This window comes from Camarhynchus parvulus, chromosome 18 (assembly GCF_901933205.1).
Source record: "Camarhynchus parvulus chromosome 18, STF_HiC, whole genome shotgun sequence".
NCBI classification, from domain to species: domain Eukaryota; kingdom Metazoa; phylum Chordata; class Aves; order Passeriformes; family Thraupidae; genus Camarhynchus; species Camarhynchus parvulus.
The window spans coordinates 5,022,501-5,046,314 of record NC_044588.1 but is presented as its reverse complement, the minus strand read 5'-3'; the positions used below and the strand labels follow the sequence as shown (position 1 = coordinate 5,046,314).

At 67.1% G+C, this 23,814-nt stretch overlaps 1 protein-coding gene across 1 annotated transcript; it reads left to right on the top strand.

Annotated features, from left to right (window-relative positions):
- The first annotated feature begins 357 nt into the window (after positions 1-357).
- BAHCC1 (BAH domain and coiled-coil containing 1) lies at positions 358-23,316 on the top strand. Its single transcript, XM_030962367.1, is given in 30 exon segments — positions 358-493; positions 2,350-2,659; positions 9,231-9,410; positions 10,145-10,267; positions 10,546-10,951; positions 10,953-12,157; positions 12,236-12,341; positions 12,496-12,704; positions 12,786-12,944; positions 13,279-13,505; positions 13,902-14,198; positions 14,262-15,066; positions 15,650-15,834; positions 15,946-16,082; positions 16,218-16,319; positions 16,582-16,696; positions 16,801-16,972; positions 17,321-17,482; positions 17,634-17,959; positions 18,274-18,381; positions 18,459-18,712; positions 18,815-18,890; positions 18,966-19,074; positions 19,159-19,281; positions 19,361-19,528; positions 19,887-20,472; positions 20,474-21,038; positions 21,384-21,620; positions 22,250-22,409; positions 22,412-23,316. Coding segments are annotated over 29 exon segments (7,521 nt in total). The 5' UTR covers positions 358-493; positions 2,350-2,484; the 3' UTR covers positions 22,456-23,316.
- Positions 23,317-23,814: the final 498 nt, after the last annotated feature.

Sequence of the window (23,814 nt, the reverse complement as noted above, 5' to 3'; positions counted from 1 at the left end):
CCCTCCTCCCCATTCATCCGCCGGGCTTGAATTAGGCGCCGCCGTTCCGCGCCGCTCGCCGCGCGCCGATTGGCGGGAGCGCTGGCGGCCCGCCAGCCAATCGGGAGCGGCGCTCTCTTGACGCGCGGCGCGCGCGCCGGAGGAAGAATGGAGTCGGGGGGGGCTGGGGGGGGGATCAATGGCCGGCGGGGCGCGAGCGCCGCGCGGCGGCCAATCAGCGAGGGGGCGCGCGCGCGGGGCACGCGCTCATTAGCATGCGGGGCGCGCCCGCCCCGGCGGAGAACGCGCGGCGTGAGCGGGAGGCGCGGCGGGGTCCCCCCCCCCCCGCCTTTTCCCACCCCCCCCTTCCCTCCCCCCCCCCCCCAACCACACACCCCGGTTCCCTTTGCTGCAGGAGCAGCCGGTGCATGGGCAGTGCACGGGCACCGGCAGGAGCACGCTGCGCACCCCCGCCACGGGACCGCACTCGCCCCGCGCGCGGAACGCCCCTCCGGTAAGTAACTGCGATCCGCGGGTGGGTTTTTGTTGTTGTTGTTGTTGTTGTTGTTTGGGGGTTATTTTAATTTCGGGCGCTCCGGGGTTATTGTTTTTGTTGGTTTTGTTTTTTGTTTTGTTTTTTTTTTTACGCCTTAACAATTTTTTTTGGCGTTATTTATTTTGGTTTTTTTGGGCGTTAATTTTTTTTAAATTGCGTTTTGGGCATTATTTTTATTTGGCATTATGTTTTTTTTTCTTTGCCTACTTGGATTTATTACGTTTTAAATTTTTTGAGGCGCTAATTATTTTGCATTTTTTTCAATTTATTTTTTACAAATTTCCTTTTTTTTTTTTTGCATTTTTTCCTTATTATTTATTTTTTCGCTTTATTTGTTTGCACCTAAATATTTATTTGCATCTTTCCGGCATCAAAATATTTTCTACGTTCGTCTTTTTTCTGCAAAAATATTTTTCTCTTCATCTTTTTTCCCCCAAAATATTTTCCCTGTATCTCTTTCCACCAAAATATTTTCCCCTTCATCTTTTCCAATTAAAACATATTTTCCCTTTAATCTCTTTATATTAAAACGTTTTGCCATTAAAACCCGTCTCTTCGAAACGCTTCGCCTTAAAATTTTGTTCATTAAAATTTTGTGCGTGAAAACATTTGTTCATTAAATCATTTGCTCATCAAACGCTGCTTCACTAAACCGTTTGCGCCTCCAAACATTTTCGCATCGAGCCCTTTTTGCCTTCAATTTTTTGCTTTAAATATTTTTCCCTTTTAATTATTTCCCATTAATTTTTTCGCTTTGCATTTGTTTTTTTATACCTCAATAAAAAAAATAAAAAAGAAAGCAAAACATCATTTTTTTCACATATTTTCCTCAGCTTTATTTAAGGAAATACACATGTTTTGTTCCCGGCCCGGGTTTCTTCCCCCGGGGCTCGCCCCGGCGCTCCCCCCCGGTCTCCGCGGTCCCGGCCGGGCCCCCCGCGCCCCCCGGCCGCGCTCGCCGCCCCGCGCCCCTTTGTTCGCCGCCGCCCGGCCCGTGCCCGGCTCCCCCCGCCGGATCGGGCCCCCCGGCCCCGGCGCTGCCAGAACAATGACCCGGCGGGCGGGAGCCGCGGCCGGGCACCGGCAGGGACCGGGAACCGCGGCCGGGAGACCGGGGAAATACCGGGAAACCGGGGCAGGGCGCCGGGGACGGACCGGGGAAGCGGGGAGAGGAGGGTCGGGACAGCGGGTAATACCGGGGAAGCGAGGCCGGGGGAACCGGGCTGGAGGGAAGACGGGGAAACACCGAGGAACCGGGGCTAGGGAAGGAAGGAAACCGGGGAACCGCGGCGAGGGAGGCGCCGAGCACCGGGGAGACAACGGGAAGCGGGGAAGCCGGGGGCGAGCGGGGCCGAGCCCCAGGGAGATACGGTCGGTGAACCGGGAGAGATAAAAGAACCGAGCGCCGGGAAACCGGAACCCGAGCAGCGGCCAGAAAGGGTCGGAGCAGCGGGAACCGGGCCCGCGCTCCGGGCAACCGCGGTTGGGAACCGGGAGCACTGGATAGAGGGGGAGCTGCGCTCCGGGAGCACCGGGAACGTGGAGTGGGGGGGCTGTGCGCTCAGGAAACTGGGGATCATGAACCGGGAGCACTGGGAAAAGGGGGGGCCGTGCTCCGGGGACGGCAGAGAGCGGGGACCGTGCGCCGGAGGTACCGGGGACGGCGGGGCCCTGCGAGCCGCGGAGAAAGCGGGCAGCGTACCGGGGAAACGGGCAGCGGAGCGCTGCTGGGGCGCGGGGGCTCTGGGGTGCAGCGATGGCCGTACCCCCACCCCGGCCGTGCTCTCACTCTCTCCTTTCTCTCCCCGTGCCAGGAGCGGAGGATGAGCCGACAGCCCCGGCGCGGAGCGCGGCACGACGGCCGCCGAGCCGGCCCGGCGCGGCGCTGAGCATCGCCCACGAGCCGTGTCGGGGTCCCGCCGAGCCCCCCGCGGGTGGGTGCCCCCGGCATGGACGGCCGTGACTTCGCGCCCCCGCCGCGGCTGCTGTCGGAGCGGGGCAGCCTGGGCCACCGGCACGGCACGGGGCGCGTGGCGGGGTCGGCGCACGGGGCCGTGCAGCCCCCCGGACACTTCCAGCCCACCAAGTACTTCCCGGCGCCCATCTCCATGGCCACGCACACAGGTCAGAGGGGTCGGGGCGCCCGCGGTGCGGGGGGCCGGGAAGGGCCGGGAGGCTCGGCACGGCCCCGGGAGCTCGGCACGGCCCCGGGAGCTCGGCCTCCCTTTGTGCCGACCTCGCTGTCACCGCGCCCGGGGGTTTTGGGGTTTTGGCTCACGCACACGGGGGACATCCCCCCACCCAGCCGCTCCGCCGGCGCGGGAGGAGCGTGACCCCGGGCTGCGCCGGCGAGATCCCGGTGCCGGGACGGGAAGGCGCGTTCGGGCTGAACAAGGAGGCCGTTATACGCGGGGCGGTGGAAGGTCACCGAGCCCGGGCTCGATATTCGGCGCCGAAGTGTCAGGGTGCGAAGGGGTTCGCGGCGCGTGTTCGCCGCGGCAGCTGCCGGAGCTGGACAAAGCGCGGCACACGGCCGAGCTCGGCACGGCCAACCAGCACCGGTGCGGGGTCACCGGATCCGGCATCCGCGGCGAGCTGCCCGCGCGGCTTTGTCTGCGGCATGTGCTCGCCTGCGGCCGGGCACGGCTCGACCGGGGGTTCGCTGCACGGGGGGCTCTGAGGGCGCAGCCGGCGGGGAGCCCCCTGCGCTGCCGAGCTCCGGGATGGAGCCGGAGCGGGAGCGGGGCCGGGGCGGGAGCCGTGTGCCGGCTCGGCGCGGCGCAGCGCCGGGCCCCCCGCTTCCCGCCGGCGCAGGCGGTTGTCTGGCCGCGGCACGGCGGCAGCGCCGGTTATTGCCGCCGCCTTGATGAGCTGTGAATACTAATAAAATTATATCTGCTTTAATGGGATTACAATTAGTGCGTGGATTAGGGCGGGGGGCACGGCCGGGCCGGCGCGGGGGGGTGGCAGCCGTGGGGGTTCTTGGAAGGAGATGGAAAGCGGGGGGCACCGGGGGGTGCCGGGGAGGCGGCGCCGCATCGGGCCCGCGGCCGGGGCGGTTTCGCTTTGTGCCGGCGGCCCCGCTGCCGGGACCACCGCCGGGCTCGGGGGGCCACCCCAGCTTCTCCGAGCTTTGTTGGGCAAGGAGTGCGGATGTGGGCTTGTAGCCCGGCCCCGGGATGGGGGATAGGGGTGGCGGTTCGGCTGCTCTCCGGCTCGCGGTGACCGTGGGGGGATCCCGGAGGGCCGCCAGCACCGGGGTGCTGCCGGCTTCCCTCCGGCTTCCCGCCGCGGCCGCGTCCCCGTGCAGGACCCTCACACCCGCCGGGGCCTGGGCGACACATGGGAGCCCGAATGCACCGGAGGTTGTTAAAATAACATGGATCCGGCTAAAAATACCCCGGCAGAAACGCGCCGAAAAAAAACATAAAAAAAAAAACTGAAAAAAAAAAAAAAAAAAAGAAAGCCAAACCCAACAACCGAACGAGCTAAAAATATTCCGGCTTTGGCAGGGCCGGCGCAGCCGGAGCGCTTCCCAGCGAGCTGCGCTCGGAGGCTCCGCGCGGCCGGAACGCTGCTGGGGCGGATAAACCGGATAATTGAGCGGCCGGCACGGTGCCGGCGGGAGGGGGGTCCCCATCCCCTGCACCCCGTGTCCTCCCGGCACGGCCCGGCCGCGGTGCTGGCAGCCGGGCTAGCATGGCGCGGTAATTAAGGCCGATGATTGATAATTACCCCACCCAGCGCACGGAGCCAGCCCGCGGTTGGCCGTGGCGGGGCGATGCCGGTGCGGCACGCGGCGCCCGGGGGGCACGGCGGGGCCGGGGGGGCTCCGGCCGCGCTCCCCCAAATGGCTCCCGGCGTGGGGCCGGACTACACCTCCCAGGAGCCTTTGCCGGGCCCGGCGACCGCCCTGGGAACGGGAGATAAAACTGTTTTCCTTGGTTTTATTAAAGCCGTAACTCAGGGCCGCGCGTTCGTGCGGCCGAACGCTCCGGCTGGCGTCGGGTTTGGCACCGGCCCCGCCCGGGGATGGGGGGATGGAGACCCCCGGAGCCCACCCGGGCAGGGTGCAGCCCCTGCACCCCAATTGTGGGGGTCCCACTGCCACGGCACAGGCCGTGCTGAGCAGGGCCGGGGGTCCCAGTGCCTCGGCCACAAATGGAGGGTGGGAAACTCTGGCAGAGGCCTGTCCGAGCCACGCTGGGGCCTGGCTGCAATTTTTGCCTTTCGGATGTTTTTGTGCACTAGTTGAGAGTTGTGACTGCGCTGGACTGTGTCACCGTGGCCGAGCCCTCGGCCGGGAGCAGCGTGGCCGTGGTGGTGTGTGGCTTGACCCTGGGGGGGTGTGTGTGCATCCCGGCGTGAATCCCAGTGTGTATCCCGGTGTGCGTCCTGGTGTGTGTCCCAGTATGAATCCTAATGTACATCCTGGTGTGAATGCCGGTGTGCGTCCCGGTGTGAATCCCGGTGTGAATGCTAATGTACATCCCGGTGTGAATCCCGGTGTGAATCCTAATGTACATCCCGGTGTGAATCCCGGTGTGAACCCTAATGTACATCCTGGTGTGAACCCTAATGTGCATCCCGGTGTGCGTCCCAGCGCTGCCCCGCAGCCTGGCAGTGGCAGTGTTGGTGTTCATCCTGGCGCTGGCACACAGCCTGGCCATGACAGTGCAGGTCCCGGTGCATCCCAGGGTGCTGCATGTGCTCCCACACCTGTCCCCTCCCTGGATCGCGCCGCAGGCTGGGTGCTGTGCGGTTCCTGGCACGGCTCTGAGCGGGGATTTGGGTACTGATGGTGGGAGGCAGGTGGGGACGGTGCCCCTGGCTGGGTGGTGACACAGGGCCGGGTGCCAGCACTGCAGCCACTCTGCATCGCTGCTTCCCTGGAGATGGGATCTGCGAGGGGCTGGAGGCCACGGCGCAGCTCCGGCGCAACTCCAGCACAGGGCTCCCTGCTCCCCCCAGCCCCCAGAGTAAGTGTCAAAGTTAAACCAGATCTGGAGATTAACTGGGCTGTTCCTTGGTAGCCACGAGGCGCCGGGGGCTGAGCGTGGCCGGTGGGAGCAGTGAGACATGCAGAACCCCGGATCCCATGGAATTACCCCGGCTCTCGCCGGAGAGTCATCCTGAGTGCTTCCACTGTTCCTTAGTCATGAGCTAGATCCAGGCACAGATGTTGCCATGTGCCAGGCCCTGGGGGACGGGCAGCTGCCACTGGCCCCTGGCACTGCCTGGGGAACAATGGGGGGTGGATGGGCTCCACGGGGAATTTTGGGGCCATTCTGGGTGCCCCTGGCTCCTCGGGACCCCCAGCCCTCCCTGTGCCTTGACTGCCTCACAGCATCACCCCAGGGCAGGCTCTGACCCTGTCTCGTGCCAGGATCCCCCAGCCCTGGGGGAAGACAAGTCCTCCCCCCTCCAGGACCCATATGTGTGACGTTCACAGGAACTGCACAGGGTGCCCACGGACCCACATTGTGGAGGGTTCCTGGCAAGGGTCCATGTGCATGGCATCCATGTGACATCAGTGGTGGGGTGGGACATCAGGATCCCCGGGACTGGACACTCCCTGGCTTCCATGTGCTCCAGCAATGGTCTTCCAAGGCACGTGTGAGTCAGGTTGTGCTCTGGGTGTACAAATCATGCTCTGGGTGTGAAAGTCATGTGTGCAGGGGGTGTGCACTGAGCACACGCGTGTGCCAGCTGTGCCAGTGGTGTGTGCCAGCCGTGCCAGCAGCGTTTCCCAGCTGTGCCAGGAGTGTCCACCACCCTTGTGAGCCCTTTGCACACGTGGCCCCAGTGAATGTGCAAGCCCTGAGTGTGCAGTGGCTGTGGCCAGCACAGCTGCCAGTGGCATTCCAGAAGGGATAACCCCTCGCACAACACTGGGATCACCCTGCTGGCCCCTCAGGCACGTTCCGGCAGCATTTCACCATTGCAGCGTTCATTGAGCGCCGTAACAATATGGATTCAGTTGGAATTACAGCACCGAGGGAGCCAGAGCCCGTTTATTCCCTGTTTGCCAAATTTTTAAAGGGGCCGTGTGGGTTGTGAAGCACGTGGGGGGCTGCCCACCACCCTGTGCCCGGTTTGGGGGGGCCCGGGTCACCCCTGCCAGGGTCCCTGCCAGCTCCCGGCCCTCCGCCCGCGGCCCCAGCTCCATTAGGAATGTTCCAGCCCCAAAATAGCCGAGGGAGAAACCCAACCCTGCTCACGTCCCCCCCGCCACTGCCGCCATCCTGGGTCTGTCACCGCCTTGGGGATCCCAGAGCAGCCGTGGGCTGAACCCTCCCAGGACCAGGCCCCCCCTCCACACGCTGGCCCTGAAACTTTCTGCCGTCCAACACATTCCCATCTGTGCTGCACTTGGAGCGGGGGCGAGGAGCAGCTGGAGGGAAGGGAGCACCTCTCGTTGTCCCCTCCTGAGTCTCCCCAATGCCCCCCGCCCCTCTCAGCGCTGTCAGTGTGGCCATGCTGAGACCTGGCACACTCGTCACACGTGTGACCCTCTGCAATTCGGGGCCAAGGGAAATTTCGTGCCGGAGCCGGGAGCGATGCCGGCGGGGCTGAGTCACAGCACCGGCCTCGGGGAGCCTGGCCAGGGAGTTCCCAGGGTGACGCTGCCGGGGGGGGCTGGGCTGGGACCCCGCAGCCATCTGTCCTGTGCTGGCAGCCTGCCCCACGGGGCTGTGCCCGTCCTGGCACTGCCGGCTCATCGGTGACACGAGCTGTGCCCGGTCTCGAGGCTGGCAGCATGGGCTGCTCCAGCACCGGTGGATTATCAGTGACACGAGTTGTGCACGTCCTCAGCGACCTGTCCCTGTCCTGTGCTCATCCCTGTCCTGTGCTCATCCCTGTCCTGTGCTCACCATCACCATGGCTGGAGGGGCAGAACCAGGGGGCTGCTCCCTGCCCCTGCTCAGTCCATGAGTGTGCAGGGGGTCGTGACGAGTAGGAATGTGGGATCAGCAGTGCTGGCCACAAGGCCAGTGGGAATGTGGGATGGTCAGTGGGAGTGTGGGATCAGGAGTGCTGGCCATGTGGCATAGTGGGAATGTGGGATCCGCAGTGCTGGCCACGGGGCCAGTGCGTGCTGGGCGACCCGTGAGTCAGCGGGTGGGCGGTGGGGAGCGGCGGCCCCGCAGTCCCCCCGGGACACCCCGGCCCCGCCGCCATCGGGGTGGGGTGAGGGGTTATTTTTTTCCAGCCCGTTTCACAGCTTCCAGAAAAGTCTTGTTCTGGAAACCTCGGCTTCCCGCCCGGCACAGCCCGGCACGCTGCCGACTCCACGCCCGCACGGGGTCCCCGGCACGGCCGGGGCTGTGGTGCACAGGGTGGGTTTGTGTCCCTGGGGATGCATTGGCACAGCGGGGTGTGCCCGCCCGTCCCGGTCCCGGTGTGTGTCCGGTTCCCAGGGCTGTGGGTGGGATGTGGCCGTGCCCCTGGCCCACGCGGCCCTGCCCCGCTCGGCCTCGCCACGGAGGAAGGAGCGAAGCTGCCTGAAACCACATCCCGACACTCATCCCAGAGGCATCCCGGTGGGATTAGCCGGGGAGCGTGGGCCGGCTTAGAGAGCAAAGCATTGCTTCCTGCCCCGGCCGGGCGGGCAGCCAACCCGCGCTCCGCGCCACGCCACGCGTGCCGAGCCGTGCCGAGCCGTGCCATGGCTGCTCTGGCAGACACGGACATGAGGAGCGGGCCCACACAGCGAGGGGCAGCTGCTCCCCCATCCTGGCTCCCCCCATCCCCGCTCCCCCCATCCCGGCTCCCCCGGCCCGGCCGCTGGCCACCAGCTCCGAAGTTTCCACCATGATCTCACGGCTTGGCCGGGATGGGAGCGGGATGGGGGGCGGGATGGGGAGCGCCGGCCATGGACCTCCCCAAGGGTGCTGGGGGCCCCCCCGGGCTGCGGGGGAGGCAGCAGGGTCAGGGCCAGGGCTGTCCCCCCTCCTTGCACTCACACACATGTGCACACACACGCACACACAGAGCACACATGTGCACCCACATGGCCCGGCACAGCCCATGTCCCTGGAGCTTGGGATTGTCCCAGCACTGGGACCAGCCGGTGTCCCCTGGGGGGGAGCAGCAGTGTGGGGAGCCACACACATGTGCAGAGCCTCCCACGTGCTGTGAGTGCTTGGGGCACGCACAGGGCAGGGCTCTGGTGCCCCTTGCACGGCTCTGCTGTGCCTTGCACACTCTGGGGCTCGTCTGAGCCCCGTGGGGCTGGCAGTGTCAGGGACATGGGTGCATCAGGGGTGTGACTGCACAGGGGACGTGGGGGCTCACGGGGGATGTGTGCAGGCAGCATGGGCACGAGGGACAGGGTGACACGAGGGACACGGTAACATGAGGACTGTGGGCACGAGGGACGCGTGTGCACAGGGTCTGGGTGTGCACAAGAGACACAGTCCCACGAGGGACACGTGTGGCATGAGGGCTGGGTGTGCACAAGGGACACAGTCCCACGAGGGACACGCGTGTGCACAGGAGCTGGGTGTGCCCAGGGGATGCACCGGTGCAGAGTGAGCTGCACAGCCCTGTGGCAGCCGTGCACACACACGTGTGCACAGAGGAGTGTGGTGTGCTGGGTCGTGCGAGCAGGGGCTGCACAGCCCCCCCCCCAGACTGCCCTCACCCCCCCCAGACTGCCCTCAGCCCCCCTGACTGTGCCCTCTCCCCGCAGCCGGCAGCAGCCTGATGGGGAGTGCCCCCGCCTCGTCCTTCATGGGGGGCTTCCTGAGTGGCAGCCTGGGCTCGGGGGGGCCCAGCCATCCTGCCGGCCCCGCCGCCTCCCCCCCAGAACCGGCCTTCTGCGGGCCCCACTCCGGCACCTCCCAGATCTGGTTCTCCCACTCCCACGAAGGTGAGTGGGCACGGGGGTGAGGATGGGCTGTGGGTCCGGGGTGGCTGGAGGCAGTTGTGGCTCTGCCCCAGTGCAGGTGGTCACATCCTATCAGTCCCCACATATATGGGATCCAGGGTCAGCGGCTTCTGGGTGCTGAGGGTGGGTTTGGCCACCGCTGTGCCCCAAAACACCCTGGGCATCCACAGGGACTGGGCTTAGACCCCACAGTTGGGGTTTGGGGTGGCTGGAGAGGCTCGTGCTGAGCTACAGAGCTCTGGCTGAGGCTGGGCCGCCTCGTGTCACTGGCGATGATGAACCCGGACAGGGACACCCGTGCTGGGGCAGGTGACAGTGTGGGGACCCCGGGGGCAGCCCTGGTTAAAGCGAGTCCCCGTGCCCCCCCACGCTGTGGCGTGTCCGTCCCGCCGGAGGAGCGGGAGCGGGGCGGCGGTGCTGGCGCGGGGCCCTGGCAGCCTGCCCGGCTGGTAGTTTGACCGGCTGCCAGCTGGCTCCCGGCGTTCCGGGGGGGCACGGGGGGACGGGGACGGGCAGCGCACGCGGCTGACGGACAGCCCGCCCGAGCCGTGCCGAGCCGAGCCAAGCACGGCCGCTGCTGACACGGGGGGGTCTCAACCCCACCCCCCCGGTTCGCAGAGGGTGGGAGGGGTCCCAGCCTGGAGGGGATCACGGGCTCTGCAGGTTGGGATGCGGGGGCAGGTGCCACCCCAGCCCCGCTGACTCGATGTCCCCAGCCCCCGGGTACCCCCGCTTCTCCGGGAGCTTGGCCTCCACCTTCCTGCCCATGGGCCACCTGGACCACCACGGCAATGGCAACGTGCTCTATGGCCAGCACCGTTTCTACGAGAGCCAGAAAGGCAGGTACCGGGGCCACCAGGGACCCCCATGGGGGCATGTGTCCCCTGGCCGGGCAGGGGTGGGGGCTCAGTGCCTGAGCAGGTGGTACTGGGGCAGCGGGTGGGGTGGTGGGTGCCAGTCCCAGCCCTGCTTCTGCTTTTCATGGTGTTGTGGTGGGTGTTAACAGGGCTGTTTTTTGGGTGGGACATGGAACTAACAAGCCCGACCCTTCATCCCAGTCAAGCCGCAGGTTGGGTGGTGGGTGTGCAGGGGTCTCACCCATCGCCCTCCCCTCCAGATAACTTCTACCTGCGGAACCTTCCAGCACAGCCCCCCCTGCTCCCCGCCAGCCACGGCTTCCCCGGCATCGCCCGCGCCGCCCCCGGGCCCCCCGCCGGCTCCTGCAGCCGGGAGCGGGACGCCGGCCCCCTCCCCAAGACCCCCAAGGACTACGAGCGCTTCCTGGCGGGCAAGGACAAGGGGGGCAAGGGGGACCCCAAGGAGCGGCTGCCCGAGGAGGACCCCAAGGAGCGGCACAAGGCGGTGCTGCCGGTGCCACCTGAGGGGCACTGCAAGGAGGGGGTGCAGCCACGGGGCTCTGGCGACGGGCGCCCCAAACCCCTGGCCTCGTGCCTGCTGGGGGCCAAGGGGCTGGACGGGGAAGGCGCCCGCGCCGCGCTGCCCAGCTGTGCCGGGAGCGCCCTGCCCAGCTGCCCCGCTACGCCCCCAAGGAGGCGGAGGCGGGGGTCCCCGAGGCCCCCCAGCCCTACGGCGGGCGGTGGAGCGGCGGCAGATGCTGCACCACGCCGTGTCCTACGCGGTGCCCGCCGCCGGCTCCTTCCCCTGCCTCCCGCTCCACGCCGGCCCCGAGGTGCTGTGCCCGCTGCCCGAGCCCCCCGCCCGCGAGCTGAAGCTCAGCGGGGCTACCCTGGTGCCCTCGGTGGGGCCCCCGACGGACAAGAGCCGCTCCTTCCAGGCGGAATCCGGCGGGATGGAGCGCGGGGACGGCAAGGAGCGGCTCGCCGAGGCGGGCACCGAGCCCTACGGTGCCCCCTTCCACCACCCGCTGAAGGCCGAGGGGCCGGCGGAGCGGCGGCTGGAGTGGGGGGCTCCGGGCACGCGGCTCAAGGGGCTGGAGTACCTGGGGGGGGGCGCGGCCGAAGGACCCCCGTTCTCTGGCCGGTGCCCCGCGCCCAAGGCGGCTCTGGAGAAGGGCTACTTCGAGGTGCCGCCCGCCCCCGACTGCTCCCGCGCCGCCCGGCCCGACCCTCTGGGCGTCCGCGTGGGCCCCTCCTGCTGCACTTTAGAGAAGGGCCCCCCCAAGGAGCCCCCGGCCCAGAAGGTGGCTCGGATCCGGCACCAGCAGCACCCCGAGGCGGAGGCGGCCGAGGGCAAGCGCAAGACCCTGGAGCTGGGTGGCCTGGGCTACGGCGGGCACCCCCTGCCCCCCTGGGGGGTGCAGGGCCAGGGGCCCCCCCTGGCCGTGGCGGAGGAGCGGAAGGGGGGGCCCTACCTGGACCCCTTTGGCGCGGGGCTGGTGCGGGCGCAGGAGGTGCCCAACGCCCCCGACGAGGTGTCGGCCATGAAGAACCTGCTCAAGTACAGCAACGGGGCGCTGCTGGGGGGGCAGAAGGGCCCCCCCTTCGTGGGGCTGGGCAGCGCCAAGGGCAGCTGCGCCCACCAGGACGTCAAATTCCCGTCGGGAAAGGCTCAGCCGGAGCTGGAGCGGCCGGACTGCGCCCGCGGCCGGGAGCACCAGGCGCTGGGCCCCGGCGGCACCGAGGGCGAGGTGCGGCAGCCGCCCGTGGGCATCGCGGTGGCCGTGGCGCGGCAGAAGGACACGCTGGGCCGCCACGAGCCCTACGGCACCGGCGGCAGCGGGCGGCAGCGGGCAGCAGCTGGAGTCAAAGGTAAGGGCTGGGGAAGGGCGACAGGGCAGAGGGGGCTGGCGGTGCCACGCTGATGCCACCGCGGTGTCCCCGTGGCAGCAGGCACCGCGCGCCCCGTGCACCTGATGGAGCTGGAGGCGGAGGAGGAGCGGGGCCGGCTGTGCGAGGAGCGCCTGGGGCTGCCCGGGAGGGACATCCTGCTCCAGTGAGTGCCGGGGGAGCCTGCCTGTGAGGGCTGGAAAACGGGCTGTGTGTGCTTTTTGGGGCGCAGGGGTGGAAGATGAGGGTCCCTGGAGGGGGTGCAGGGGAGGGTGATGCCAGTGCTGCCCCCACACTCTGTGTGTCCCCTTTTCCCGCAGGGACAACAAGGACCTGGTGGAGTTTGCCCGGATGCACCCATCGGGGGGGTGTCCCGGGGAGCTGGCCCCCCACCTGATGATGACGGGGGGCTCGTCGCTGCCGGCGGGGCAGCTCGGGGGGGACCCCGCCGCCCACGCCCACCCTGCCCACACGCACTGGCTGCCCCGCACCCGCAGCCCCTCCCTCTGGATGGGGGGACACTCCTACGGTTGGTGCCGCGTTTGGGGGAACTTGGGTGGGTGCTGACCCCCAGCAGTGGGGTGCTGACAGACCCCCCCCATCCCCACAGGCATCGGGCACCCCGCCCTGCACCAGAACCTGCCCCCTGCCTTCCCTGCCTCCATGCCCAGCGCCATGCAGCCCGTGTTCCCCCTCGCCCAGGACCCCCCTGCCCAGCTCGTCATCCTCCCCACGGAGCCCCCCACCCACGGTACCCCCCACACGCTGGGTGAGCCTGAGACCCCCACCTTGTGCTGGGGAGGGGGGTCCTGGAGACTGGGGGGGATTGAGAGAGAGGAGAGGGGGTCCTTGGGGGTGCAGGGTGGGAGATGGGGGGGTCACAGCGAGTACTTTTGGGAGTCCATGGCTGATGGGGTCCCTGGGGGTACTTTAGGAGGTGCAGGGGAGGGGTATGGGGTCCTTGCAGGTGTTTTTGGAGCTCAGGGCTGGGAGATGCAGGTCTCTGGGGTTGCTGCCAGGGTCACAGGACTGGGGTTGGGCATTGCTGGGGTCTGTAGGGTGACCCTGAAGAGGGTCTCCAATTGCTCCCCCTCTGCTGGCAGCTGACGTGATGGACCAGGCGTCGCTGTGGCCCCCCATGTACCCGGGCCGGGGTCCTGGTGCCCACCTGCAGCACACGGGGCAGCTCCCCGTGTACCCACGGTCGCAGTTCCTGCGGCAGCAGGAGCTCTATGCCCTGCAGCAGCAGCAGCAGCAGCAGCAGCAGCAACAGCAGCAACAGCACCGGGCGGCCCAGGCCCTCGAGATCCAGCGCCAGGTGCACGGCCAGGTGCCAGGGGAATGGGATGGGATGGGATGGGATGGGATGGGATGGGATGGGATGGGATGGGATGGGATGGGATGGGATGGGATGGGATGGGATGGGATGGGATGGGATGGGGTGGGTTGGGATGGGATGGGGGGATGGGATGGGATGGGATGGGATGGGATGGGATGGGGTGGGATGGGATGGGGTGGGATGGGGTGGGATGGGATGGGGTGGGATGTGGGGCTGGCTGGAGGGTGCAGGGTGGAGGGTGGGTTATGGGACTGGGATGGCAGATGTGGGGAAGGACTGAGGGACAGGCAGTGGGGCAGGGACTGGCCCGTGGGGGATGGGGATGCGGGATGCAGGGCTGACATGTGGGGCAGGATCTGACACGTGTCACCTCATTGTACCCTGCAGCGGAAGCCGGAGGAGCAGCCCCTGGAGCTGGAGGAGAGGGGTCCCGAGAAGCCCCTCAAACCCTCCCACAAAGCAGTTGCCTTAAACCCCCCGGCCAAGGGCCTGACCTCGGCGGCCCCCGCGCCCCCCAAGCTGTCCCCGTGCTGCCACTCGCCGGCCCTGCGGCACCCGGCCAAGTGCCCGGTGACGCTGCCCACGGCCCCCTGCACTTTACCCGCCTGCCCCGCCGCCAGCCCCGCCGTGGCCCCGGCTGCGCCGGCCGCCAGCCCCTGCCCGCCCCCAGCAAGGGCGGCGACGGCGAGGAGGCCGGGGCGAGGGGCAGCCCCCGCCGCGTCCCCCCAAACCCCTGGAGCCAGGTAGGACCGCGGGCACGGGAACGGGAGGAGGGCGGCTGAGATCAACCGGGCCGTCCCCGCTGATCGTGGCCCGCTCCCGCAAGACCTGCCCCCGGTACGGGCTACCCCGCCGCGGCCATGGGCTACCCCGCGGCGCACTCGGCCGAGCCGGCAGACCCCGACCCGTGCACGCCGGCTCCCCGCCCGCCGAGCCCGAGCAGTCCCGGACCTTCAGCCCCACGGCCGGCGCTGCGGGAGCAGGGCCCCCGCGGGAGCCCCCGGCCGAGGTCCCGGGCCGCTGCTGCACCGGCACCACCTGCTGCTCCCGCCGGGAGCGGGGGCGCTCTGCGGGGAGCGGGGGGCGGCGCCGGCCGGGGGCGGCACCGAGGAGCCCTTCGGGGGGCACCGGGAGGTGGCTCAGGGAGCGCCGGAGCAGCCGGAGCAGCAGCACCCCGTGCCCCAGGAGGGGGGCTCCCCGCTGCCCCCCACTGCGGAGGAAGAGGAAGAGGAGGAGGAGGACGAGGAGGAGGAGGAGGAGGAAGGCGACAGCGATGGCTCGGAGCCAGAGGGCAGCTTCGATGAGGAGGAGGAGGAAGAGGAGGAGGATGGTGACGTCCCCGGTGGGCACCAGGGCTGCACGGGTGGGCTGGAGGCGCTGATCGCTGCTGGCATCGACCTGGGGGAGCTGCCGGCGCTGGAGGAACCCGAGGAGCCGCCCCCGGCGCCCCCCTCGCCTGCCCCCCACCCCTCAGGGATCCCGGGCATCGCCCTGCTCAGCGAACTCGCCGACCTGGAGCTGCGCCGGCGCCGCTGCGACCTGGCCAGGGAAGGTGGGTGACACCCGGTGCCCCCAAGTGTCCCCAGCATGCTCTGGTGACTCCAGTACCCTCCAGGGCCCTTTGTCCTGTGGGACTTGGGGGCTGCATGCTGTGCCGTGCTATGCCATGCTGTGCCATGCCGTGCCATGCTGCCATTGCCATGCCGCGCCGTGCCATGCCATGCTATGCCATGCCATGCCCCACTCGCAGCCAGGGCTCGGCTCCAGCGCTGGCTGCAGGCAGGCGGGATTTGGGATTCCCTCCCAGCTCAGCTTCCCCAGGGAATCCCGGAGGCCCCAGCGGGAATGGCCGCACAGCTTGGCACATCCCCAGCCCTGCGGGCGGGCGGGAGGGAGGGAGGGAGGGAGCAAAGGGGGGGACCCGGTGCTGGGTTCAGGTGGGGACAGCGTGGGTGAGGGGGTGGCTGTGGGGTCCCGCTCCCCATGGATGGGGTGGTGGGGTGGGCACGGGGCCATATGGGCCAAATCACCATGGCCCTCCCAGCCGGGGGTCTGCTCCTGTGGCCCCCAGCCCCGCAGGAGCCAGTGCAGGGCTCTGGTGTGTCGGTCCTTGCTGACCCCCTGCCATCCCGCAGGTGAGGATGAGGAGCTGCTGGCCTTCAACCTGCAGAACCTGGCCACGGTGGCAGCCGCCTGGTCGCTGGTGGAGGCGGCAGGACGGGAGGGCAGCCCCCCCGCCCTCAGCCCCCTGCCCGTGTCCCCCCCGCCCCGTGCCCGCGTCCCCCGCCGCAAGTACACCTGGACCCCCAAAACCAAGGCCGTGAGTGTCCCTGGAGGGGGTGGCAGGGGGGGTGAGCCATGCCCAGCCTCAGCCCTGGCTTTGAGGCTGCTGGCGGTGCCAGCCGTGCCCAAACCCCCCCTGGCCCCCCAGGTGTGCCCGCTGAAGGCGGCCATGGAGCAGCTGAACACGCAGGAGGTGGAGGTGCGGATGCGCCTGGCCGAGCTCCAGCGCCGCTACAAGGAGAAGCAGCGGGAGCTGGTGAGGCTGCAGCGGCGCCACGACCACGAGTACGTCCTGTCCCGTCCCCGTCCCTGTCCCTGTCCCTGTCCCCAGCCTGGGGGCAGCACGGATCCGTGCAGTCCTGGCCCCGGTGGTGCTGGGGGCTCTGCTGACGGTGTCCCCGTTGTGTCCCCGCTGTCCAGGCGTGATGAGAGCTCCCGCAGCCCGGCGCGGCGTGGGCCGGGGCGGCCGAGGAAGAGGAAACACTCCAGTGCCCTGGGCAGGGCTGAGAGCCGCAAGGTCAAGTGAGTGACTGGTGCCACATGTCCCCCCTCGGCCCAGGGGACAGAATTAATGGCAGGTTTTATGTTGGAGGGAAGGGGAGGAGGGAGACGGCAGCTGGGGCGAGCAGGAGCCAGCCAGGGTCAGGTCTGGATCCTTCTGGGGGATGCAGGGTGAAGCTGAGGGCTGCAGATTCCATCCGGGGGTGCAGATCCCCCCCAAGGGGTGCAGGGTCCCTTGGGGGTCCTGCGGGCACCATGCCCACACCGTGCCCCCCCTCCCCAGGGCAGTGAAGACCAGCCTGTCCCTGCTGTGTGCCGAGCTGAGGGGGGACCCCGAGCCCCAGAAGAAGAGGAGCAAACTGGCCGGGGGGACCTTCAGCAGCCTCCAGGGCTCCCCGGTGAGTCCCGCGGGGTCTGGGGGCTGTGTTCTACCCCCAACCCCCCCTGAGTCCCCCCAGCGTGGGCTCCTCTGCCCTGTGTGGTGACTCGTGGGGTGTCGCAGCTGAAGCAGAAGGTGAAGGGCAAGGGGCTGCCCCCCGGGCTCAGCCCCTTCCGCCGGAGGGACCCCAACCCCAGTGCCCGCATCCAGAAGAAGCTGAACCGGCCCAAGAGCTCCAAGGGCTCCAAGTACCAGGGGCAGGACCCCGGGCCCCGGCAGCCCCCCCACTTCAGAGGCAAGCAGGGCACAGGGATGGGGTGTGGGATTGGGGTGGGGGTGAGGTCCAGAATGGGGTGCCAGGGGCAGGATGGGGATCTGCTTGTGGGATGGGGGATGTGGGATCCGGCATGGGGATGGGGATGTGAGGTCGGGGTTGGGGTTCTGGGGTCTGGCACAGGACTGGGGGTTCAGGGTTGAAGCTGGGGGTGCAGGGTCCAGCCATGGGTCTGGGGGGCAGGACAGATGGAGGGGGTGGCTCATGCCAGGGGGTCACACGTGGCCTCAACTCACCCCATTGTTCACTGGGGGTGCAGGGGCCACCCCTGTGTGCGGGAGTCCCTCACCCTGTCCTCTCCCCTTGCAGATGAGCCTGAGGGTGACACGGACAGCGAGGAGGGGGATGAGGAGCCGGGGCTGTCGCTGCCTGCAGGGCCAGTGGCTGTGCTGGGGCCCTCCCCATCCTCCGTGGTGAAGATGGAGGCCAACGAGAAGGCCAAGAAGAAGAAGGAAAGGCAGGGGCTGCTAGGTAATGGGATCCACCCTGGGAATGCTGGCAAGGACGCGGGGAGTGCCTGCTGGGACTGGGTGGGCAATTGTGAGGTGCAGCAAGCCTGGGCCTCCACGGGGTCCCCAAGCCCTGTCACCCCGTGGGCTGCCCTGAGCCCTGTCCCCCGCAGGTCCCTGCCGGCTGGGCAGCCCCGAGGGCGAGGTGAAGATCAAGCAGCGGCCGGTGAAGCCGGGGGCAGCCGGGAAGCTGGAGAAGGTGCCGGGCCGGCGGAAGGCGGGGGGCTGCCCCGAGGGCAGCAAGAAGAAGCTGAAAGCCAAGGCCAAGGAGAGCCTGAGACCCCCAGCCCCCGGCGGCCCCAGTCCCCCGGGGCCCCCCAGCAGCCTCTTTGGGGGCAGCGACCCCCGGCTGCTGGGGCCCAGGGACGAGGGGGCTCGGCTGGGAGAGAGGGGCAAGAAGGGCACCCGCAAGAGCAAAGGGCTGCAGGCAGCCCTCAGGGTGAGTGGGGCTGGGCTGGGGCACCCCTGGGCTCGGGGACAGGCAGATGTGGTGTCTGCATGGGCTGGGGCACCAATGGGACCAGGGCATGCAGGGCTGGGGTTATTGGGGCTGCCAGTGGGATCTGGGTGCGGGGTTTTGGGAGTGGTTGTGGGGCACGGATGGAACCACGGGGTGCAGAGGGATGGGGGCAGGTTTTGGGTGCTGGTGGAGCTGAGGGGGCACCCCTCAGGGTGGTGGGAGGCCCTGGTGAGCCCTGGAGGGGCTGGGGTCACACAGAGGGGTCACTGGTGGGCCCTGACCTCGCTGTGCAGCGCAAGAACGGGGCACTCTCGCTGGCCCTCTCCCCCCGGAGCGCCAAGACCATCCTGAGCAAGGGCAAGAAACTGGCCAAGGTCAAGAGCAAAGTGGCCACCAAACAGGTGAGACCCGTGGGGGGTGCCCCCCACCCTGGCACGGCCCCCTTTGCCCCCCACCCACCCCAAGCCTCCCCCTGCAGTGCAAGGGCCGGGCTGTCAGCAAACTCCTGGAGAGCTTCACCGTGGAGGACGACTTTGACTTCGACGACAACAGCAGCTTCTCGGAGGAGGAGGAGGAGCTGGGAGGCTGCCTGGCAGGGGGGGCCCGCGGGGGGGTGCCCCACGCCTGCGCCATCCAGAAGGAGGATCTGCGGGATGGGCTGCACATCCTGATCCCCAAGGAGGACAGCCTGCTCTACGCCGGCAGTGTGCGCACCATCCAGCCCCCCGACATGTGAGTGCAGCCTCCTGGGGGTCCCAGCCCTTTGGGGGGGGCCCAGCCTTTGGAGGGGTGCACCAAGGTGGGTGCTGAACCCCTTCTGTGCCCCCTCCCCAGCTACAGCATCATCATCGAGGGTGAGCGGGGGAACCGGCAGCACATCTACTCGCAGGAGCAGCTGCTGCAGGAGGCGGTGAGTGGGGGTCAGGGTGAGGGGTCAGGGAGGGGGTCCCAGACCCCACAAAGCCTGACATGCTGCCTCCCTCAGGTCCTTGACATTCGGCCGCAGTCACGGCGGAGCCTCCCACCCGGCACCCGCGTCTGCGCCTACTGGAGCCAGAAATCGCGGTGCCTCTATCCCGGGAACGTGGTGCGAGGTGAGGCTGCCTGGGGGCAGCCGGGGGTGGGGTGGGCACTGCTGGGGATCCCCTGCCCACGCCAAGAACCCCCCTGTGCCGCAGGCTCCTCCAGTGACGAGGAGGAGGAGGACACCGAGGCCGTGCTGGTGGAGTTCGATGACGGGGACACAGGACACATCGCCGTGTCCAACATCCGCCTGCTGCCCCCCGACTTCAAGATCCAATGTGAGCGCTGGGGTGGGATCAGGGGATGTGGGGGACTCTGGGGGGACACGGGGCCGCCCTGACCCCCCACTCCCCGCAGGCACCGAGCCCTCCCCGGCCCTGCTGGTGTCCAGCTCCTGCCGCCGGGCCAAGCGGGCGTGTGGCGACGTGGGCACCCCTGGGGCGCTGCCCCCCACGCTCTGCCCCGACCACGGCCCCCAGCCCCCCCGGAATTCCGGCAGGAAGGCGACCAGCAAGGAGAAAAGTGGTACGGAGGGGAAGGAGCAGGATCCCCAGCTGGGCTGGGGTGAGGGGAATGGTGTTGGCATGGGGGAGAGGCACTGGGATGTGAGAAAGAGTTTGTGGGATGGGGGAAGGATGCTGGGATGCAGGGAAAGGTGCTGGGATGTAGGCAGGGGAACAGATTCATGGGAGGATGCAGGGATGTGTGGAAGAGTGCTGGGATGCAAAGGTGGGGTTAAGGGGGCTGGGAATATTGGGGTGCAGAGAAAGGTGAGGAGCTGGGGAAAGGGGAGGAAGGGGTGGCACGACCGGGGTGGAGATCAGCCCCAGAGCTGATCCCTCCCTCACTGCTCCTGTGGCCTCCTGACCCCTGTGTTCCACAGGCAAAGCCATGGAGGGGTTGTCGGGGGGCCGGGGGCCAGCGCTGGGGGACTCGGCGGCCGGGCGGCGCGGAGGGTCCCTGCTCAGCTGGGCCGCCGTGGCACAGACCAAGCGGAAGGCGGCGAACAAGGGCTCGGCCGTGCTCCAGAACCTCTTCCAGGTCAACGGCAGCGCCAAGAAGCTGCGGGCCAAGGAGACCCTGTTCCCTCTGCACCACCACCACCACCACCTCGCTGCCCCCATCTTCGGCAACACCTTCGGCGCCGACTCCTTCGGCCGCATCGCCAGCTCCTACGGCTCCTTCGGCGCCGGCGCCGGGCTGGTGCTGCCGGGCAGCCAGAAGCTGCTGCGCTCCAAGAAAGCCGAGCGGCTGGAGGCCGAGGTGGGCAGGAGCGGGCGCAGGAAGGCGGCGGGCGGCGAGTTCCTGGTCAAGCTGGACCACGAAGGGGTGACATCCCCCAAGAACAAGACGTGCAAGGCGCTGCTGCTGGCCGAGAAGGACTTTGGGGCCAGGCTGGAGCGGCCGCTGGGCAGCCACGGCTACGGCCACGCCGGGCTGGGCGGCGGGAAGCGCCGGCCGGGCCGCGGCCGCGCACCCGCTGCCCGTGGGGCTGGCGCTGCGCAAGTACTCGGGGCACGGGGACTTCGCCCTGAACTGCGACAGCGACTGCCACAGCTCCTACTCGGACATGGACGAGGACGAGGACGCGGCCGGGCTCAGCGCCGACGTCCCCTCACGCTTCATGACGCGCCTTTCCGTGTCCTCCTCTTCCTCGGGCTCCTCCACCTCGTCCAGCTCCGGCTCCATCTCCACGTCCAGCCTGTGCTCCTCGGACAACGAGGACTCCTCCTACAGCTCGGAGGACGAGGACTCAGCACTGCTGCTGCAGACCTGCCTGTCGCACCCGGTGCCAGCGCTGCTGGCGCAGCCGGACGCGCTGCGGCCCAAGGGCACCGCGCCCCAGCGCTGCTTCCTGTCCAAGGCGGCCGCCACCGGCCCCAAGGCCAAGCTCAAGCGCAAGGATCCCCTCAGCTTCGCCAAAGCCAAAGAGTTCTCCCGGCGGCAGCGCCTGCCCTCGGTGGAAAACCGGCCAAAGATCTCCGCCTTCCTGCCCGCCCGCCAGCTCTGGAGGTGGTCGGGGAACCCCACGCAGGTGAGGAGCCCCATGGGCATTGCCCTGGCACAGCCGGTGCCCACCGTGGGCACCCACCTGGGCACGGTTTGGGAGGGAGGGAGCAGGCACAGCTCAGGGCAGGGGGCACAGGTGGGCGTCTGTGTGCAAGGGACAAGGTGCACATTGGGGGACATGTCAGGTGCCACGTGCTGCAGGCACAGCGCTGGCCATGTCCCTTAGGCTGGCAGTACTGGTGGCACCAGCCATGTCCCTCCTTCTGTGAGCCTCCTGGCTCTGCTCTCCACGTCTCCCGCGGTGTCCCCACGGCAGCAGGGCAGGTTTGGGGGTCCCCGTGCCAGCACTGAGCCCGTGTCCCCTCCCCAGCGGCGCGGCATGAAGGGCAAGGCGCGGAAGCTCTTCTACAAGGCCATCGTGCGGGGCAAGGAGACGCTGCGCGTGGGCGACTGCGCCGTGTTCCTGTCGGCCGGGCGGCCCAACCTGCCCTACATTGGCCGCATCGAGAGCATGTGGGAGTCCTGGGCCAGCAACATGGTGGTCAAGGTCAAGTGGTTCTACCACCCCGAGGAGACCAAGCTGGGCAAGCGCCAGAGCGACGGCAAGGTGAGGGCAGGGCTGGCTCCAGGGGCAGGGAGCTGCGTGCCAGCTCAGGTAGCCATGTGCCATGTCATGTAGTCACACATCAACATCATGCCAGGTAGCCATGTGCTGTGTGGTCACACATTGTGTCGGGCAGCCATGTGCCATGTCGTGTGGTCACGCATTGTGTCAAGTAGCCACATAATGGGTCAGGTGGCCACACATCATGCCAAGACATGTGCCAGGGAGCCGTGTACCACATGAGGTAGCCACCTACCAGGGCAAGTAGCCATGTACCATGTCTGGTACATGTGTGTGGTGTCAGTAGCCACGTGTCATGCCAGTGTCCCATGTCACATAGCCACGCGTGGCTACATGCACCATGTCAGGTAGCCACATCTACATCAGAGTGCCATGCACTGTGCCAGGTGGCTGTGTCCTAGACCAGGTGGCCCTGTCCCACTCCAGGCAGTCATGTCCCACAGCAGGTGGCCCTGTCCCACACCAAGCAGCCATATCCCCAGCCAGGCAGCCACGTCCCCCAGCAGGTAGCCATGTCCCACACCAGGTAGCCACGTCCCCAGCAGGTAGCCATGTCCCAGCAGGTAGCCACATGCCCAGGCAGCGGCAGTGACGGCGCCTTGTCCCCGCAGAACGCGCTGTACCAGTCGTGCCACGAGGACGAGAACGACGTGCAGACCATCTCGCACAAGTGCCAGGTGGTGGGGCGGGAGCACTACGAGCAGCTGACGCGCGGCCGCCGCTGCCAGGACCGCCAGGACCTCTATTACCTGGCGGGCACCTACGACCCCACCACGGGCGCCTGGTGACCGCCGACGGGGTGCCCATCCTGTGCTGACCCTCGGGGTGCCCACCCTGGGGTGCCCACCCTGTGCTGACCCCGCCCGGCTCTTATGCAAAGGGTGACACCCACACAATGTGGGGACATTTGGGGCACATCAGGGGGACGTGTGGGGGGGGGGCTCCCCTACAAGCCATAACTTTCCCTAGTACCTCTGACTGTTTGCCAGCAGGTGAAGCAGAAATCAGGTGTGTTGTTCTATTTATTTTGCCTGTAAATATTGTATTTCTTCCGGGAAGTTTTATGGAAAAGCGAGAAAGGAAAAAACAAACAAACAAACAAAAAAACCCACAAAAACAAATCCAACAACAGCAAAAAAAAAAAAAAAAAAAAACAAAAAATGATGAAAAAAAAATCACAAAAAAAAATAATAATCCTCGGGGAAGGGGGTGGGGGGGGTCGTTTCAGTGCACTGTGTCCCCCAGCCTGGGGGGACTGGGACAGCGGGGAGCGCTGTACAGAGGGGGCCAGGGCGGGGGGCTCGGCCCCGGGCGGGGGGCCCAGCGCCGCCGTCCCCAGTGCAATAGTGGGGTGACCGCGGGGGGGACACCCCGGGGGGACCACGGGGACCCCGCGGGGCCGGGACGCTGGCCCGTCCCGCCGCCGCTGCCTGGAAAATATGTACAGGGGCTTTTCCAGTGTAAACACTAAAACACAGAAAAAAAAAATCCCACAAAACAGGATTAAAAAAAAAATAATAATAACACAAAAGGACAAAAAAAGAAAAAAAAAGGAGCAAAGGGTTAAACAAAGGTTTTATGAGCCGCCATTCCTGTAAAGGCCTTTTACTATGGAACTTTTTTATGGATAACTTGGCTTATGAATAAATATATGAACCGTTGCTGGCGCCGGCTCCGCTCTCAGCTCTGCCTCTGTTCCCTCGTGCTGCCACCAGCCCTGGAAACCCCAGTTAGGGATTGGGATGGAGCTGGGATGGAGCAGGGATGGACTGGGGATAGATCAGGGATACGAGGATGAATTGGGAATGGATTGGGGATACAGGGATGGATCACGGATGGATGGGGATGGATCAGTGATTGATCAGGGATGGATTGAGGATGGATCACTGTTGGATGGGGAAGGGTCAGGGATGGATCACGGATGGATTGGGGATCGATCAGGGATACAGGGATGGATCACTGATGGATGGGGATGGATCAGGGATTGATCGGTGATTGATAGGGATACAGGGATGGATCAGGGATGGATCGGGGATTGATCAGGGATGGATTGGGGATTGATCAGGGATACAGGGATGGATATAGGATGGATCAGGGATGGATCACTGATGGATCGGGGACTGATTTGGGATTGATGAGTGATTGATCAGGGATACAGGGATGGGTCAGGGATGGA